This window comes from Ruditapes philippinarum, unplaced genomic scaffold (assembly GCF_026571515.1).
Source record: "Ruditapes philippinarum isolate M1 unplaced genomic scaffold, ASM2657151v2 ctg1767_1_1_1_1, whole genome shotgun sequence".
Lineage (NCBI taxonomy): Eukaryota > Metazoa > Mollusca > Bivalvia > Venerida > Veneridae > Ruditapes > Ruditapes philippinarum.
This window is the reverse complement of record NW_026855146.1, coordinates 73,475-94,240: the sequence shown is the minus strand read 5'-3', so window position 1 is coordinate 94,240 and position 20,766 is coordinate 73,475. Positions and strand designations below refer to the sequence as shown.

Below are 20,766 nucleotides of genomic sequence, written 5' to 3'. Positions count from 1 at the left end.
ATGTGTGTACCTATTTCCTCTAATTGTGATAATGTGAAACTTCAAAATGATAGTGTGACCTTGACCTTTGAGGTAGAGAGGTAATTCTTGAACGCTACACATCGTCTTAATGTTGTAGACATTTATGCCAAGTTATTTTCAAATCATTCAATGCTTGACAAAGTTACAGTCCGGACACGAATGTGTGTACCTATTTACTCTAATTGCGATAATGTGAAACTTCAAAATGATAGTGTGACCTTGACCTTTGAGGTAGGGACGTGGTTCTTGGACGCGAGACATTGTCTTGATGTGGTAAACATTTGTGCCAAGTTATTTCAAAATCCCTCAATGTACGACAAAGTTACAGTCTGGACAAATTAAGTGGGGACTCACAGACGGACAGACGTTCTAACGGGACAGTAATAATGTGGCTACTCTTATTGTTCTCTCTATTATTCTTTTTAGCCACACAAAAGAAAATAGCCACATAAAAGCACTACGGAATGAATGACATCAAAGAGAAAGAACAGTTACCTATTGTCCCTCTAGCCACATAATTACTGTACAGATGGACGGACAGACAGTGCGATTATATTATGCCTCCCTTCGGGGGCATAATAATGTCAGGCATTAAGATCTATATGTCATTAGTTAATATTTTTTTAAATCACTTAAATCTTCATGATTTGAAGTACCGATAATAAACAAACACAGAAAACAAACCTCTGCATGGTGTTTTGTACACCATTCACCCATATTGTCAAGTACACTATCTGGCTGATGTATCACCAAATCCTCTGTCTGAAATTATCACATCAGTTATCTTACATCTAAAAACAATCAGAATTTATCTCATTTTAAAAATAACTGTACTGTAGTTACAAGTATTCAAAACATGAGAAGATTGATCTTTGTTTGTTGTAAGTGTATTTATTTTCATTTAAAAAATACATTAACATTTCATTGCTTATAAGCTTAGCACCTGCTTGGTATATAGTTTTTGTTTCTAGTTTGTTTATCTGCTTCTTGAAATGAAATTTGAGACTTAGCCTTGTTATTATCATGTGTTACAGTTTCATTTATTTTGTATTGATTTGAATGTGGATAGTATTGAATTTCATTCTAGTTTTTAGACACAGATAAGTCACTCAGTCACTTTGAAATATAGATAGGATATGTATAGAGATTTTATTTCAATTTGTCAACAAGATTGCATTTGAGAAAAATGCTATGCCATCGCATGGTTCAAATTTCATAGCTGTACATCAAAGGACAAGAAAGTAGGTCACATCATCAAAATCTAGGTCAAAGTTCAATTTTACAACTAAAACTGCACATGGTCAAAATTTCATTGCTGTACAAGAAAGTAGGTCACTGTCCCCTTGGGCAAGGCATAATTTTGACCCAAGGGTTTAATAACAATCTTGATACAGGTCCACCAAACAACATTTCAAGTCAAATATCTAAGGCCATCCTTAAAAAAATGTTTGTTTGCAGTAACGCGACCGACTCACAAAATTTGCCCCTACTCAAATTTTTTTTTCATGGTCTGGATAAAAAAAATTTTTTTTGAATCAGAAAATTATGCCTTGTGCTTTGTTTTCATTCTGTTAAAGGTTAGTAGAAGAAATAAAATGTAGGTCTTATTAAATTAGAATTCAGTTATCAATTTATTAATTGTTACCAGATTATCAAAGCATATATTGTCCAGCATTTTGAAATTCCATGTTTATTTGGGAGTACAGTTCAATAATAAAAAAAAAAAAATCGACCTACCTACCCACCTTGAAAATTCTGGGTCGGGTTACTGCAAACAAACATTTTTGTAAGGATGGCCTAAGCTATAGCTTTCTCCCATTCAGAAAACATTTGTTTTATTTTCTGTTTTTACTACGTGTACATAATGAGAATCACTGCCCCCGGGCAGGGCCAATTTTTGACATTTTTACTAATTCAAGGGCAATAACTCTAAAACTACTAAATAAATCCAGACGAAAATACCCAGGTGCACAACTACACATGCTGATCAACAACCCTGTAAGGTTTCATGACTATAGGTTAAATTTTTTGAGTTACGTGCGACACAAGTTGAAAATTGGAAATTTTTACAAAGTCAAGGGCAATAACTTTAAAAATGCTAAAAATATACATACGAAAATACCCAGGGGCACAACTTCACATGCTGAGCAACATTCTTGTAAGGTTCATGACTCTAGGTCAAATACTTTTTGAGTTACGTGCGACACAAGTTGAAAATTGCAAATTTTTACTAAGTCAAGGGCAATAACTCTAAAAATTCTAAATACATACACACAAAAATACCCAGGTGCACAACTACACATGCTGATCAACATTCCTGTAAGGTTTCATGACTCTAGGTCAAATATTTTTTGATTTACATGCGACACAAGTTGAAAATTGCAAATTTTTACTAAGTCAAGGGCAATAACTCTAAAAATACTAAATATTTCCACATGAAAATACCCAGGTGCACAACTTCACATGCTTATCAACATTCCTGAAAGGTTTCATGACTATAGGTCAAATACTTTTTTAGTTACATGCGACACAAGTTGAAAATTGCAAATTTTTACTAAGTCAAGGGCAATAACTCTAAAAGTACTAAATATTTCCACATGAAAATACCAAGGTGCACAACTTCACATGCTGATCAACATTCCTGTAAGGTTTTATGACTCTAGGTCAATTACTTTTTGAGCTACGTGCGACATAAAAAGGGAACGGAGGGAAGGACAGGCGGATGTACTCACAAAATGTACTTATGGGACTTTTCCTGTGATCTTTTTGGCCATTTTCACACAAGGCTTAAAAAAAGACACACAAGTAAAAATGGAATGAATAGGATCAAAGAGAGTTTACTGTTACCCATTGTTCTCCAAGTCACACAAGTACCTCTGGGTTCGTACGGACAGATGGACGGACAAGGGTAAATCTACATGGCCCCCCCTATAGTGGGGGCATAAAAATGAACATACGGCAATAATTCCAAAAATGAGACAAGGCAAATTAACGTTTTCTTTGCACTGCTCATCTACCCAATGAGATCTATCTACCTACAAAGTTTCTTGTTCATATCTCATATAGTGTCAGAGTTATGTCCCAGACAAAGTTCAAAGTGTAAAAATTAACAAAGGGCAATAACTCTAAAATAAGGAAAGACAGAGTTATGGTTCTTTTGCACTGCACATCTAATCAATGATAACTATCAAATTACAAAGTGTCTTGTTAATATCTCTTATACTTTCAGAGCTATGTCCTGGACAATTTTCAAAGTGAAAAAATTAACAAAGGGCAATAACTCCAAAATTAGGCAAAGCAGAGTTATTGTTCTTTAGCACTGCACTTCTACCCAATGAGATCTATCTACCTACAAAGTTTCATGTTGATATCTCTTGTTGTTTCAGAGTTATGTCCCAGACAAGAAAGCGGAAGGACCGAATAGGGATAAAGGGCCATTTCTATTGTTATTTTCTTTGTTTAATAGAGGGCTATGGCGCCTTATTTTATTGTTACGGAATGAATTCCATTGTTCTCTTTTGTTCTGTTTACAGTTAGATGGCCCCCTATACCTATTTGGTCGTGCGGACGGACATTCGGATGGACAGACAAAGCGGCAACTATATGTTCACCTTTGGAGAGCATAAATATTGTTTCAAAGTAAAAGATGCCTACCTCAGCAATGATATTCAGATCAGCATCTGTGACAAGACATGCCATTTCTAAGATATGTTCTTTATCAACATCTAATCCAGACATCTGAAAGAAGAAGATAATTTTCTAAATATCCAAGCTGAAATGTCATACATGCACTTCTTGTCTACAAAATTTGTGTTATTGGTTAAAAACAAAACTCAAATTTGATGTTATTAATTTCATTATTCAACTAGAAGGGTTTTTGTCACAAAAACATATAAAGTTTGGTTGAAATCCCACCAAAAGTTTGACCTGTGGAGTGCACGACAAGGGATAGTAGTGATCACTCCTGTAAAGTATAGTTGAAATCCCATCAGTAGATTGACATATGAAAGCTGGACAAGATTTTTCTATTTTTAGCTCTGGAGGCCATTTTGTGCAGCGAGGTGATGTGCACAACTAAGGATGGTACTGATCACTCCTGTAAAGTTTGATTGAAATCCCAACAGTAGTTTGACCTGTGAAGGCCAGACAAGCTTAATGCGAATGGACAGACAACCGGAAGGACAGACAGATGGTGAAGGCAAAAACAATATGTCTCCAAAAATTTTGTGAGACATAATGAAAAGGTTATTTGTTTAAGTTGAAAAATATTTAATTTCAAAAACTAGAAATGTGTCCATAGGACACAGGTGCCCCCACTTTGTTTTGTCAATCTTATGACTCTAGGTCAAATATTTTTTGGGATACATGTGCCACATGAGTGTTGAAAACTAAAAATCTTTTACTAAGTAAAGGGCAAGAACAAGCAAATCCCAAGGTGGATAAGTACACATGCTGACCAACATTCTTGTAAACTTTCAGGCCTACAGGTCAAATACTTCTTGAGCTATGCATGAACATGTTGAAAATTGCAAATTTTTACTAAGGGCAATAACTCTAACAAAACTGAAAAAAATCCACATGCAAAATCCCAGGTGCATATAGCTTCACAGTGATGATCATTATTCCTGTAAAATTGGTTGATTCTAACTCAAGCACTCAAGGAACAAATAACATAACATAATGAAACAGTTTTTACTAAGTCAAGGGCAATAACTCTACAAATACTGGATAAATCCACAAGCTAAACCCAAGGTGCACAACTACACATGCTGACCAACATTCCTCTTAAATTTCATGACTCTAAGGTTAAATACATTTTGAGCTACGCACGACACAAATGAACAAGAACCGGTTGAACCGGCTGATGCTCCCCGAGAGACAGATTTGGACACAGGAAAGTATAAATCAAGAGACACCGCCGGATGAGGGCAACGCTCAACTTTTAACTTTTCTAAAAGCAAACAAAGAAACGTTTGAAAAATCTTAACGTTTCCTTTTTATAATTTAAAATGTCTTGTCACATTAGTTTTGTCAAAGTATGAATCCTTTCCATATATATCTGCATGTGTATTATGGAAAAAAAAAGATATATATATATATATATATATATAGAAATGAGAGAATATATACACACGTACCACCACATCTATATGCCAGTCCAATTACGGCACAGCGCCTAGCAGAACAGTCATGAAAGCATAGCCACTGCTCATCCACCATCACAGAAAATGATGGTTTCAGAACAGCTTTATATACAGTCACAAACTGCACTACACATTGAAACACTGACTCAACATTCACATATATAGAGTTTGTTCTCTGTTATCATGTCTCACAAATCAACGATGACATTTTTATTGTCTTCTTCACTGATTGGGACCAGAGAACTTGCTGAATACTTAATATACGTGTATACATATATATATGGTCATTTAATGTACAAATCTGCCAAAATTCAATAATTAAACCTTCAAGGTCAAGGTCATAAAACAGCCTAGGTCAATTTGAGTTTGATAAACATGAAGGTCTTGTCCTTAAGAATGTTCTGTTATAATATGAAGTCAATACATTCAATAATAGCAAAGTTACAGCCAGTTACAGCCAAAAACAAGAACCGGTTGTACCAGGTGATGCTCCCCGAGAAGGTTTTGGACACAGGAAAGTATAAAAAAATGAACAAAGGGCAAAAACTCCAAAATTAGACAAGGCTGTGTTTAGGTTCTTTAGCATTGCAGTTCTATCCAATGAGATCTATCTACCTACAAAGTTTCATGATGATATCTCTAATACTTTTAGAGTTATGTTCCAGACAAAAGTCAAAAAGTAAAAATAAACAAAGGGCAATAACTTCAAAATAAGGCAAGGCAGAGTTATGAATCTTTAGCACTGCACTTCTACCAAATGAGACCTATCTACCTACAAAGTTTCATGTTGAAATCTCTTATAATTTTAGAGAAATGTCCAGGACAATGTTCAAAATGAACAAAGGGCAATAACTCCAAAATTAGGCAAGACAGAGTTACAGTTCTTATGCACTGCAAACCTACTCAATGAGATCTATCTATCTGCAAAGTTTCATGTTGATAGCTCTTTTAGTTTTAGAGTTATGTCCCAGACAATGTTCAAAGTGTACAAATGAACAAAGGGCAATTATTGAAAAATACGGCAAGGCAGAGTTATGTTCTTGTGCACTGCACACTTACTAAATGAGATCTATCTTCCTACAAATTTTCATGTTGATACCTCTTATAGTTTTAGAGTTATGTCCTGGAAAAAGTTCAAAGTGTAAAAATAAACAAAGGGCAATAATTTAGAAATTAGGCAAGGCAGAGTTTACTGTTCTTGTGCACTGCAAACATACCCAATGAGATATATCTACCTACAAAGTTTCATGTTGATACCTCTAATAGTTTTAGACTTATGTCCCGGACAAAGTTCAAAGTGAAAAAATAAACAAAGGGCAATAACTACAAAATTAGGCAAGACAGAGTAACGGTTCTTATGCACTGCACACCTACTCAATGAGATCTATCTACCTACAAAGTTTCAAGTTGATACCTCTTATAGTTTAAGAGTTATGTTCCGGACAATGTTCAAAGTGTAAAAATAAACAAAGGGCAATTATTCAAAAATTAGACAAGGCAGAGTTACGGTTCTTGTGCACTGCACACCTTCTCAATGAGATCTACCTGCCTACAAAGTTTCATGTTGATACCTCTTGTTGTTTCAAAGTAATGTTGCGGACAAGAAAAAGCGGATGGACGGACGGACGGACAAAGTGGCGACTATATGCTCACCGTTCGGGGAGCATAAAAATTGCAAATTTTCACTAAGTCAAGGGCAATAACTCTGACACAACATATAAATTCACAAGCGAAACCCCAGGTGCACAACTTAACATGCTGATCAACATTCCTGTAAAGCTTCATGACCGTAATGTCAAATACTTTTTGAGCTACATGTGACACAAGTTGAAAATTGCAAATTTTTACTAAGTCATGGACAATAACACTCTACAAATACTAAATAAATCCACACTAAAATACCCAGGTGCACAACTACACATGCTGATCAACATTCTTGTATAGTTTCAATTGACCCTAGGTCAAATACAGTGGAGCCTTGCTAATCTGAACCCTTCTAATCCGGAATCCTTTCTTATCCGAACGAAATGTTCGGTCCCGATTTCATTCATTCTATTTTCAATAATAACAAGACCTGTCAGAGGACAGTAAGGCTCAACTATTCGAAAAAGTTGTCACAAGGGTATTTCATTGAGTATAATAATGCTTACCTATGAATACATAAAATTGACCAAAAAGGTACAAAGGCTTGTTATTAAGATGTTTTATCAAGTAAATCACTGCTTAATTATTATGAATGCATAATGAATGAGATATGTAAAACTTGCATGTAAACATTAACCAAGTGACTAAGTAGAAAAGGGGAAATAATTCAGCCTAAATGCAAGATAGAGTTATGGAACTTGGTCAGTGACATACAATTATGACCCTTCATGCATATATGAAGTTTCAAAACAAAATCTTTGATAGTTATTGAGATATGTAAAACTTACATGTAAACATTAGCCAAGAGACTAAGTAAACAATAGGGCCATGATGGCCCTGAAATCGCTCACCTGTATATAGAATTGAGGCGGAGCAAATTTAACCCAGGGGCTTTTATTTGAACAAACTTGGTGGACACCAATTTGAAGATGTTTCATGATAAATATCTTAGCTCTAGCTCTAAGAAGACTTTTTAAGTTTTTATCATACGACATATAGGGAAAAACAATGACCGCCCCCCCCCCCCCTCTGGGCGGGCCAATTTTGTCCCCAGGGCTTTTATTTGAACAAACTTGGTAGACACTCCCTAGAAGATAATTCATACTAAATATCTAAACTCTAGCTCTTTGGGTTTTTTAACAGAAGATTTTTTTAGTTTTTACTATATACATATAAGGAAAATCAATGATCTTGGGGTGCCGCCAATTTTAACCCCAGGGCCCTAATTTGAAGAAAAATGGTAGACACCCATTAGAAGATGTTTTATGCAAAATATCTTAGCTCTAGCTCTAAAGTTTTTACTATATACATAAAGGGAAAAACAATGACCCCCTGGGGTCACCAGGGGCCAATTTTGACCCCAGGGCTTTTATTTGAACAAACTTGGTAGACACCCACTAGAAGATGTTTCATGCTTAATAGCTAAGCTCTAGCTATTTGGTTTTTTTAAAAGAAGATTTTTAAGTTTTTACTGTATACAAATAAGGAAAATCAATAACCCCCTGGGCGGGGCCAATTTTGACCCCAGGGCATTTATTTGAACAAACTTGGTAGACACTGTCTTGATGATGTGTCATGCCAAATATTTAAGCTCTAGATCTTACGGTTTTCTAAAAGAAGATATTTCAAGTTTTTTCTTTCGGTTGCCATGGCAACTAGAGTTCTGCTTAGAATTAAATTTTTTGAACAATTTTTAAAGTTGACTACCAAAGGAACATTCCTGTGAAGTTTGGATGAAATTGGCTTAGTGGTTTATGAGGAGATGTCGTTTAAAGTAAAAGTTACGGTCGGACGGACAGACGACGGACAAAAAGCGATCACAAAAGCTCACTCAAATTGTGACAGGTGAGCTAAAAAGGGGAAGATAAATAAGCCTAAATACATGACACAGATATGAGTGCTGTTCAGTGATCATTATTTATTACCGCAAATATACATATGAAGTTTCAAGTTTGTATCTTTAATAGTTTCAGAAATTTGCAAAACTTGCATGTTAAACTTAACCAAGAAAAGGAGATTTTTTTAGTACAAAGGGGAGCATAATTCAGTCAAAATACATGGCAGAGTAATGAATCTTGAGATCTGACCTTCAATTATGACCCTAAATACATATGTAAAGTTCCAAGTAAATATCTTTGAAGACCTTTAACCTCTAACAGGCTGTCAAGTGGTCTCACACCAGAAAGTAGGAAAAAAGTAGGAAGATTTTTTGCGCAAAAGTAGGAAAATAGTAGGAACATTTACATCCAATAATAATAAACAACAATTACAACCACTACACCTGCAAGAACATGAAATTGAATTTACTGAAACTAAAAAGTTATTAGGTGTTCATATTGACAATAACCTTAAGTGGAAAACCCAAGTAGATAAGACGTTAAAGAAATGCAATAATCAGTTGTACCTTCTTCTAAGAATAAAACAGTACCTTGATGTAAATACAAGAAAACTGTTCTTTAATGCTTATATCTTACCACATTTAGATTATTGTTGTACAGTCTGGGGAAACTGTAGCAATGAACAGGTTATGGATATAATAAAATTTCAGAAAAGAGCTGCAAGAATCATTCTTGACAAAAGTTATGATGCCCCATCTACTGAATTATTTAATGAATTAAATTGGATAAAATTTGATGAAAGAATAAGATACAAGAAAGCTGTCATTATGTATAAATCATTAAACAAATTGCTTCATTTCCAAAGTACATGAAAAACAAATTTCAATTTATTCACCAAAAACATGAACGTAACCTCAGGTCAGCAAAAAATTCAGATTTATTTATACCTAAACCAAAAAAAGAAATTTTTAGAAAATCTCTGACTTACTCGGGCCCCAAACTATGGAATAATATCCCTCTCTCCGTACGTAAACCTGAAACTGTTGGAAAATTTCAAACATCCTATATCAGTTGGAATCTCTCTCAAGTACCTTGATCTTACATAGATTTAGTGTAAAGTAATGTATGTTCATGCATTGTACATGTATTTTGAATATGAATTGTGTTTTTAATTATTTATTGTTTCATAAAGTAATATATTATTATATTTTGTGTTTTCATGTGTATATGTATTTTGAAAACTTCACTGTATAACCATGATGTAAATTATGTATATTTTATGTATATTTATGTTTTTGAGGCCCACATGGAAGATTGGGAAACCAAATGTGTAGCCTCATTAAATAAAGACTTTACTTACTTACTTACTTACTTACTTACTAAACAAGAGGGCCATGATGGCCCTGAGTCGCTCACCAGAAACAACTGCTTTTCAGTGTCAATATATTCTAATATTAAATTTGAGCATAGAATATGTTAAAACAAGAGTTGTCGGTAGGACAGCAATGCTCGACTATTCAAGTGCTTGATAGTAAAAAATAATGCTTGATAGAGTTACCTACTCCTGTTTACAGGTTGGTGACATGATGGTGAACAAGTATGCAAAGTTTCAAAGCCATATGTCAATGGACTTTGAAAATATTTGAGGTATTACAAAAAACTTTAACGTAAATTCTTAGTCGAAAAAGGGGCATAATTCTGTGAAAATGCTTGATACAGTTACCTCCTCCTGTCTACAGGTTGGTGTCATGATGGTGAACAAGTGTGCAAAGTTTCAAAGCCATATGTCAATGGACTTTGAAAATATTTGAACTATTACAAAAACTTTAACGTAAATTCTAAGTCGAAAAAGGGGCATAATTCTGTCAAAATGCTTGATACAGTTACTTCCTCCTGTCTACAGGTTGGGGTCATGATGGTGAACAAGTGTGCAAAGTTTCAAAGCCATATGTCAATGGACTTTGAAAATATTTGAACTATTAAAAAACTTTAACGTAAATTCTAAGTCGAAAAAGGAGCATAATTCTGTCAAAATGCTTAATACAGTTACCTCCTCCTGTCTACAGGTGGGGGTCATGATGGTGAACACGTGTGCAAAGTTTCAAAGCCATATGTCAATGGACTTTGAAAATATTAGAGGTATTACAAAAACTTTAACATAAATTCTAAGTTGAAAAAGGGGCATAATTCTGTCAAAATGCTTGATAGAGTTACCTCCTCCTGTTTACAGGTTGGGGTCATGATGGTGAACAAGTGTGCAAAGTTTCAAAGCCATATGTCAATGGACTTTGAAAATATTTGAACTATTACAAAAACTTTAACATAAGTGGTTACGCGGACGCCGACGCTCGGGTGACTGCAATAGCTCTACTTATTCTTATCGAATAGTCGAGCTAAAAATAATTTGAAGAAATGCCCTGACCTGGGGCTTTTAAGCTTTACCTTAAACACGGCTAATCAAATTAATATGAGCAAACTTGATAAAAGACTACCTAAGAATGCTACAAAGTTTGGTGATCATCTTTCAATTATTTCAGTAGGAGAAGATGTTTAAAGGTTTTTTTCTATTTTTAGCTTTATTGGTCCCTAAAAGGGGCTAATCAAACTAATATAAGCAAACTTGATAAAAGAGTACCCAAGAATGCTACAGACAAAGTTTGGTGATCATCCATCAATTGGTCCTGAAGTAGAAGATGTTTAAAGGTTTTTCTATTTTTAGCTTTAGCGGCCCCTGAAAGGGGCCAATCAAATTGATGTGAGCAAACTTGATAAAAGATAATAGACGTTTAAATGTATATCTATTTTTAATTTTGCGGCCCCTCAAAGGGGCCAATCAAATTCATATGAGCAAATTTTATAAAAGACTACCCAAGAATGCTACAGACAAAGTTTGGTGATCATCCATCAATTAGTTCTGTAGAAATAGACATTTAAAGGTATTTCTATTTTTAAGTTTTTGCAGCCCCTAAAAGGGGCCAATCGAAAATATATTAGCAAACTGGATTCTGTTTTTCACTATTTCATTGTCACATCTGTGTTATTTGTGCCGTGTGGCGGCTGTAAAAAGTCTCCCCGTACATTTAATCAATGATGTTATATTTTCGATCCTTGAAGATCTTTCAGCACGACATTATTGTTGTGTTTACATTTTACATGGTATTTTTAGTTTCTTGTATTCGGCTTTTTTCAATTTGGGTGGTTCCAGTATTCCTACTTGAATACTGTATAATCACCCTTAGGATATGTTGCCTGCCTTTTAACCTTGTCTTTTGACGTCTTATCTGTGATATGCAGGCTTCATAACCTCAGATCCCCTTTCAAAATTTCATTTTATTTAGTTCCGCCCATTGTTTTCTCGTTTGGGGCACACGCATTCTTTTACTTGGGGACCATACGCGGCTTTTCATGGAATGACACTACTGTGTCTCATTGAAGGTTCCATGATAACCGCCAAATGAACACATCTGCAGATGTTTCTAAATTCAAAATTCACCATTTTAGTGATTACATGTTGAATTCTGCTTAAGCCGGTGCTAGGCGGCCTGGACGGTAACTTGCAATTTCCATTACCATCCATGAACAGGCTCAATCAAACCGAGCCTGCAACATTTTACAATTTTGCTGTGTTGGGATTTCTTCAGGGATTCTGTTTTTCACTATTTGATAAAAGACTACCAAACAATGCTACCAACAAAGTTTGGTGATCATCCATCAATTAGTTCTGTAGGAGAAGACATTTTAAGGCGCCGGAGCACCCCCCTTTGATACTAATAGCACACCCTGAGCCTTCGGCTCTGGGGAGCTAAACAAGAGGGCCATGATGGCCCTGAGGTCGCTCACCTGTATAAAGGCACCCGGAGCGGGACCAGTTTAAACCCCAGGGCTTTTACTTGAACAAACTTGGAAGACACCCATTAGAAGATGTTTCACGATGTTTTTACTACACACATATAATGAAAAACAATGATCTACACCCCCTTCCCCCCACCCCCGGCAGGGCCAATTCTAACCCAAGAGCTTTTATTTGAACAAACTTGGTAGACGCCCATAAGAAGATGTTTCATGCTAAACATCTAAGCTCTAGCTCATTGGATTTTTTTAAAAGAAGTTTTTTTAAGTTTTTACTATACACATATAGTTAAAACCAATGACACCCCGGGGCGGGGCCAGTTTTGACCCCAGGGCTTTTATTTGAACAAACTTTGTAGACACTCACTAGAAGATGTTTCATGCTTAATATTTAAACTCCAGCTATTTGGGTTTTTTTTCATAGAAGATTTTTTAAGTTTTTGCTATATACATATAAGGAAAATCAATGACCCCAGGGGCGGGGCCAATTTTGACCCCAGGGCTTTTATTTGATCAAACTTGGTAGACACCCATTAGAACATGTTTCATACTAAATATCTTAGCTGTAGCTCTTTGAGTTCTTTAAAAGAAGATTTTTTAAGATTTTACTATATGCATTTAGGGAAAATCAATGACCCCCTGGGGCGGGCCAATTTTGACCCCAGGGCTTTTATTTGAACAAACTTTGTAGACACTCACTAGAAAATGTTTCATGCTTAATATTTAAACTCCAGCTATTTGGGTTTTTTTTCATAGAAGATTTTTTAAGTTTTTGCTATATATACATATAAGGAAAATCAATGACCCCAGGGCGGGGCCAATTTTGACCCAAGGGCTTTTATTTGATCAAACTTGGTAGACACCCATTAGAACATGTTTCATACTAAATATCTTAGCTGTAGCTCTTTGAGTTCTTTAAAAGAAGATTTTTTAAGTTTTTACTGTATGCATTTAGGGAAAATCAATGACCCCCTGGGGCGGGCCAATTTTGACCCCAGGGCTTTTATTTGAACAAACTTTGTAGACACTCACTAGAAAATGTTTCATGCTTAATATCTAAACTCTAGCTTATTTGGGTTTTTTTAAAGAAGATTTTTTAAGTTTTTTGCTATACACATATAAGGAAAATCAATGACCCCCGGGGCAGGGCCAATTTTGACCCCAGGACTTTTATTTGAACAAACTTGGTAGACACCCATTATAACATGTTTCATGCTAAAGATCTTAGCTGTAGCTCTTTGAGTTCTTTAAAAGAAGAGATTTTTTAAGTTTTTACTATATGCATATAGGGTAAATCAATGACCCCCTGGGGCGGGGTCAATTTTGACCCCAGGGCTTTTATTTGAACAAACTTGGTAGACACTCATTAGAAGATGTTTAATGCTAAATATCTTAGCTCCAGCTCTTTGGGTTCTTTAAAAGAAGATTTTTTAAGTTTTTACTATATGCATATAGGAAAATCAATAACCCCCTGGGGCGGGGCCAATTTTAACCCCAGGGCTTTTATTTGAACAAACTTGGTAGACATTCATTAGAAGATGTTTCATGCCAAATATCTAAGCTCAAGCTCTTAGGATTTTTTAAAAGAAGATATTTAAAGTTTTTTCTTTCGGTTGCCATGGCAACCAGAGTTCTGCATGGAATTAAATTCTTTGAACACTTTTTAAAGGTGACCACTAAAGGAACATTCCTGTGAAGTTTGGATGAAATTGGCTTAGTGGTTTATGAGGTGATGTCATTTAAAGTAAAAGTTTACAGACGGACGCCGGACGGACGGACAACGGATGAAAAGCGATCACAAAAGCTCACCCTGTCACTTTGTGACAGGTGAGCTAAAAAGTAGGAATATTTAGCTGTCATACCTCATTAAATACATGATTTGTATTGTTTGATTTTATTAACCTGTCAATTGCTTACTGATTATATGGTCAATGCACACAATATATAAATCTTCAATAAATAATTGTTAAATTTCATGAGATACAGGCTGCAGTAAGATGTGATTAAATTTAATTTATTTCTATGAAATAACTATACTGACCTTCATAGCGAAACTACGGGTTCATAATTAATAAATGTCTATGTGTTGTAAGATCAAGACCGCATAATTATGTCCTTATTTTTTTTCTTCTTATTTATAATTATTTTAAACATTATTGTTGTAGTTTTAGCAATGCACCTGGTTAAGGTTTGATTTAATGATTGAGTTTGTATGAGAATTGAGTTCCTTTGACCTTTACTGATCTATTTGTATCAACTAAATAGAATAACAACAAAACCAAAATTCTGAAAATATAGTAATACTTAACATGTATGAAAACTTCTAATTATGAGGTTTGATATACATTCATAATTATGTTATATATTGTTCTGATGATATTTATTTTATATTGTAAAACCGCAAAAAAGTGCAGTATTATGAATATCATTTTACTGGACAATTTATTGGCTCCTCCAGTTGACATAAAAAATGTTTATTTATCTACATGTATCTTATATTTAATGCTTGTTAACATAGTATATGTATCTGGTATACTTAAATTGTCTACTCTCAAAAATGTTGTAACCTCTTTCTTTTGAATTTCTTCAACATATATATCACTTTTTCTCTAATCATAGAACTGAATTTATGTGTCCTAAACCAAGAGTGAAAACTTCTGACAATCAAATGCACAATTTGTTAAGGTTCAATACAGTAAACATGGTGACCATGTGAATTTTTAAGTATTTACATTAAACTTGTATTCTGTGAAACAAGAGCTAGCGGGGACACGCTTGACTTTTATACTTTTTCTAAAAGCAGACAAATAAATGCTTTAAACAAATCTTTAAAAAGAAAAATAAGTAAAAAAAAATGTTGTTCCTTTTCTTCAAAGTTTGGTAGATCTGTCTAGTAATACTTGTTGTTTTGTTCAAGTATGAATGATTTCCATAAATAAAATGACAAAGTTAAGAAAATATAAGAAAAATTCAATCATATGACGGTCACGGTCATATATAAATTATTCAACATGTCCGTTTGGTCACAAGGGTTGTCTTGTCCACGTATGATACAAATCTGTAGATAAATAACAAAATTATGACAACTTAACCATAATTCCATAAATCAAGATCATTGAAAACTCAAGGTCAAGGCAGTTCAGCCATTAAGAAGGACTTGTCCAAGTATGAAGATATTCTATTTTGATTAATAACCAAGCTATAGGCAATTATAACAATATATTTATATATAAGTAGTGAAAATTCTATAATTTGACCTTCAGGGTCAAGGTCATAAATGAGTCAAGGTCAATTACAGTTTGATATCCATGAATTAAGGTCCTGACCAAAAGATGTTATGTCAAAATAGAAGTTAATCCATTTATAAATAACAAAGTTATAGCCAGATACAGAAAAAAAGAAATTTTAAATAATTTGACCTTCAAGATCAAGGTCATTTATGATTGAAGGTCAAGGTCTTGTCTTGTATAGTTAGCTTGCAATTCACTCCTTAACAAGCTAGAAAATGGATTGTTTTGTTCAAGCTAGAAGACAATTCATTCAAAATTAACAAAATTAATTCAAAATTAACAAAGGAATAGCCACTTATAGCAAAAATCATCAAAAAAGTAAGCAAAATTCAGACATTTGACCTTGAAGGTCAAGGTCATTAATAATTGAAGGTCAAGTTAAGTCTAGTCTTCTAAAAGGTATTGTCTCAAAGATTGTTATCGCTAAGTAGAAAGACAATAAACTGAAATATTAAAATAATTATGATCAAGGTTAAACCGCCATGACTGTTTTAATACAGAACCTCTATTTTTTCTCCGAAAATATGTCAAGCTTTAAAACTGGTTCATGTTTCCATAGCAACATTGTGACCATCAAAACATTCACATTCCTTATTGTGCAAAAAAATTGTAAAATCTACCATTGTACTAAGAGCTTACCGTTTATTCATTTGATAAAATTAACAATAGTCCAGATTGCAATAATGTAAGCAATTCGGTAAATTTCGCTGTTTTGCAGTGTCAAAAGATATGAAAATTGTTTATATTACCATGGAATCTTTCGTGTATGAATTCATTTAGTGTTTATAATTATCAACTCCAATCTTACAAAAGCTGGAAGGAAAATAAGTTGGCGTATTTTAAAATAAGGAAAACAATATTATGAGACCGAAACATGTTCAAAATTGCAAAAAATGCTGAATTTAGCTTGGTTGCTATGGTAACCAAATAAATAAAATAATCTCCAAATGTGTTCTTGTTTCTGATTAAGCACAAAAATATGAACTTTTACTGAAATTTTGATGAATTTCTGACACAGGGCAATTTTTCACTCATGCTGAACCTAGCCCTTTCCAGAATATTTGGATCAAAATTGCAGCCACTAGAGTGTTAACAAGCTTTTTCTATTTTTAGCTCCTGTGACCTAGTTTTTGACAGGAGATGACCCATCTTCGATCTTGACCTAGAAATCATCAAAACAATCCTGACAAATTTCCAGAATATTTAGATCAAAACTGCAGCCAGTAGAGTGTTAACAAGCTTTTTCTATTTTTAGCTCCTGTGACCTAGTTTTTGACCGGAGATAACCCATCTTCGAACTTGACCTAGAAATTATCAAAACAACCTTCCTGACAAATTTCCAGAAAATTTGGATCAAAACTGCAGCCACTAGAGTGTTAACAAGCTTTTTCTATTTTTAGCTCCAGTGACCTAGTTTTTGACCGGCGATGATCCAATTCTTTGAATTTGATCTAGTAACCATCAAAACAACCTTCCTGACAAATTTCCAGAATATCTGGATCAAAACTGCAGCCACTACAGTGTTAAAAAGATTTTTCTATTTTTAGCTCCTGTGACCTAGTTTTTGACCGAAGATAACCCATCTTCGAACTTGACATAGAAATCATCAAAACAACCTTTCTGACAAATTTCCAGGATATTTGGATCAAAACTGCAGCCACTAGAGTGTTAACAAACTTTTTCTATTTTTAGCTCATGTGACCTAGTTTTAGACCGGAGATGATTTATCTTCGAACTTGACCTAGAAATCATCAAAACAACCTTCCTCACAAATTTCCAGAATATTTGGATCAAAACTGCAGCCACAGAGTGTTAACAAGCTTTTTCTATTTTTAGCTCCTGTGACCTAGTTTTTTACAGGAGATGACCATCTTCAAACTTGACCTAGAAATCATCAAAACAACCTTCCTCACAAATTTCCAGAATATTTGGATCAAAACTGCAGCCACAGAGTGTTAACAAGCTTTTTCTATTTTTAGCTCCTGTGACCTAGTTTTTGACCGGAGATGACCCATCTTCGATCTTGACCTAGAAATCATCAAAACAACCTTCCTGACATATTTCGAGAATATTTGGATCAAAACTGCACCCACTAGAGTGTTAACAAGCTTTTTTTATTTTTAGCTCCTGAGACCTAGTTTTTGACCGGAGATGACCCATCTTCGAACTTGACCTAGAAATCATCAAAACAACCTTTCTGACAAATTTCCAGAAAATTTGGATCAAAACTGCAGCCAGTAGAGTGTTAACAAGCTTTTTCTATTTTTTGCTCCTGTGACCTAGTTTTTGACCGGAGCTGACCAATCTTCGAACTCGATCTGTATTTCATTGAGACAAATATTCTGACAAAGTTTGACAATGAATCAAAACTGTGACTGCTAGACTGTTAACAACCCAACTGTTGACGACGCACGACGACGGACATAGCCCCATCACTATACCTCACCTTGACCACTTCGTGGTCAGATGAGCTAAAAAGCTGGCTACGCCCCTGATTCCTATAATCCTCTTTCCGCTATGCGCAAGGGGATTAATAAAATGTTTCAAAGCTGATTTTGACATATTAAAACCATAAAAAATGTACGTTTTAATTCAGTTACAAGAATTTGTAACAGAGTTACCAACGTCCCCCGCCCCAGGAGTTTTCTATGAAGCATAAAATTGTGCTATTTCAAAAGATTGAGGTATGGATCTCAGGACATTCAGTCCAAAATTATGATCAATGCTAGATCTGCAAATGTAACAATAAATTTGTTAAAGAAATAAAATGAAACATGGAATTTAAAAATTTATCATGTTAAGCTTTGACCTCTAAGTGTGACCTTGACCTTGGAGGTAGGGGAGCAGGTGTTGTGCATGACATAAAGTCTTATTATTGAGACTATTTGTGCCAAGTATTTTCAAAATCCCTTGAACTATGAAGAAGTTATAGATTGGACACAAAATATACCCTATAACAGACTATGTAAATCTTTGACCTCTAAGTGTGACCTTGACCTTGGAGGTAGGGACACAGACATATCATCTAATCATTGTGACTATTTGTGCAAAGTATTTTCAAAATCCCTTAATCTATGAAGAAGTAATGGACGGGACAAAAAATATACCAAATAACAGACTCTGTTAACCTTTGACCTCTAAGTGTGACCTTGACCTTAAGAGGTAGGGGTGCAGGTGTTGTACCTAACATATTGGCTTATTATTGTGACTATTTGTGCTAAGTTATTCCAAAATCCCTTGAACTATGAAGAAGTTCTAGATTCGACACAAAATATATCCTATAACAGACTATGTTAATTTTTGACCTCTAAGTGTGACCTTGACCTTGAAGGTAGGGATGCAGGTGTTGTGCATGACACATCCTCTTATTATAGTGACTATTTGTGCGAAGTATTTTCAAAATCCTTTGATCTATGAAAAAGTTATGGACCGGACACAAAATATACCCTGTAACAGACTATGTAAGTATTTGACCTCCAAGTGTGACCTTGACCTTGGAGGTAGGTGACCGGTTTTTGCGCATGACACATCATCTGATTATTGTGAACAATTATGGCAAGTATTTACAAAAGTCCTTCATAGATAAGAAAGTTATGGACCGGACACGACATATACCCTCAAATAGACAATGTTGACCTTGAATGAGCAAGTACGACCTTGACCCTGAAGGTACGGGTCTGGTTGTTGCGCATGACACATCCTCTTATTATAACAAACATTTGTGCCAAGTAATTTCAAATTCCTTTCATAAATGACAAAGTAATGGACCGGACACGAAATATACCCTGTAACAGACTAATATTTGACCTCCAAGTGTGACCTTGACCTTGAAGGTAGGTGACTGGTTTTTGCGCATGACACATCATCTGATTATTGTGAACAATTATGGCAAGTATTTACAAAATCCCTTCATAGATAAGAAAGTTATGGACCGGACACGACATATACCCTCAAATAGGCAATGTTGACCTTGAATGAGCAAGTGTGACCTTGACCCTGGAGGTAGGGGTCTGGTTGTTGCGCATGACACATCGTCTTATTATAATAAACATTTGTGCCAAGATATTTCAAATTCCTTTCATTTATGACAAAGTTATGGACCGTACGCGAAAGTGTGACGGACGGACGGACGGACAGACGGAGCCTATTTCTATATCCCCCTTTTTTCTTCGAAAAGGCGGGGGACAATTATACATATTTATTGGGTTTTTTTTAGACATAAAAAAATGAAAAATGCTAATATTATTTTTGAATTGTAAGTTCAGCGGGGGGGGGGGGGGGGTTTAAGAAAAGGGGAAGAGGCTGGACGCTGGTAAGGAGGGGAATACATATACGAAAAAAGTCATTTGGGGAAAATTATGACGTTATTTATACTATGTACTAAACTACATAGTAGAGAGTCACAACCATATCTTTTTCCCCTTAAAAACTTTATCATCATGCAAAATATTCTTTGCAGGATAACATCTTAATATGTATGGTGGTGAATGGTTTATATACTTCCATTTTTGTATGAAATTTAATACAGCACTGGTCGGGGACCATCAACCGGACACTTTTTGAACATTTTTCCATACAGATTTCATACTTTCCAACTCAGAGACCTAAAAATTTGACACAGTACAGCTAGGTTCTTCTCCTAACTAACAAACTAGTTTGTTTATTTCTGATTGTATTTCACTTATATCTGAGGCTCGTCAAGGAGGGTATCCAAATTACCTAAATTGTCTACACTATAGTACCATGTGTCCAAACAGATATGTACATGGCGTGATTTAATTCATATAAAAGCTTGGATGTTTTTATTTTTAAGTTTTAACATGATATACAATATATCAGCAACAAATGCTGAAGTTTTGGAAATTCTATTGTTTACTTTGCAAATGATTATAGCTGGTATATGAGATCAGGCATTTCTTTCTTGATGCCCAAACTTCAACGGCAACATTCTTAAAATAGACATTAAAATATTACTATTTA

General features: G+C 34.7%; 1 protein-coding gene across 2 annotated transcripts in view; it reads right to left on the bottom strand.

Moving 5' to 3' along the window:
• Window positions 1-20,766, bottom strand: part of LOC132742271 (probable oligoribonuclease) — a 92,066-nt gene that overhangs the window by 45,278 nt on the left and 26,022 nt on the right. For both annotated transcript variants that reach the window (XM_060730627.1, XM_060730626.1), the window contains exons 2-3: window positions 3,676-3,759; window positions 706-783 (exon numbers count right to left, since the gene is read on the bottom strand). In XM_060730627.1, the coding sequence (XP_060586610.1) occupies window positions 706-783; window positions 3,676-3,759 (162 nt within the window). The remainder of the gene's footprint in view (window positions 1-705; window positions 784-3,675; window positions 3,760-20,766) is intronic.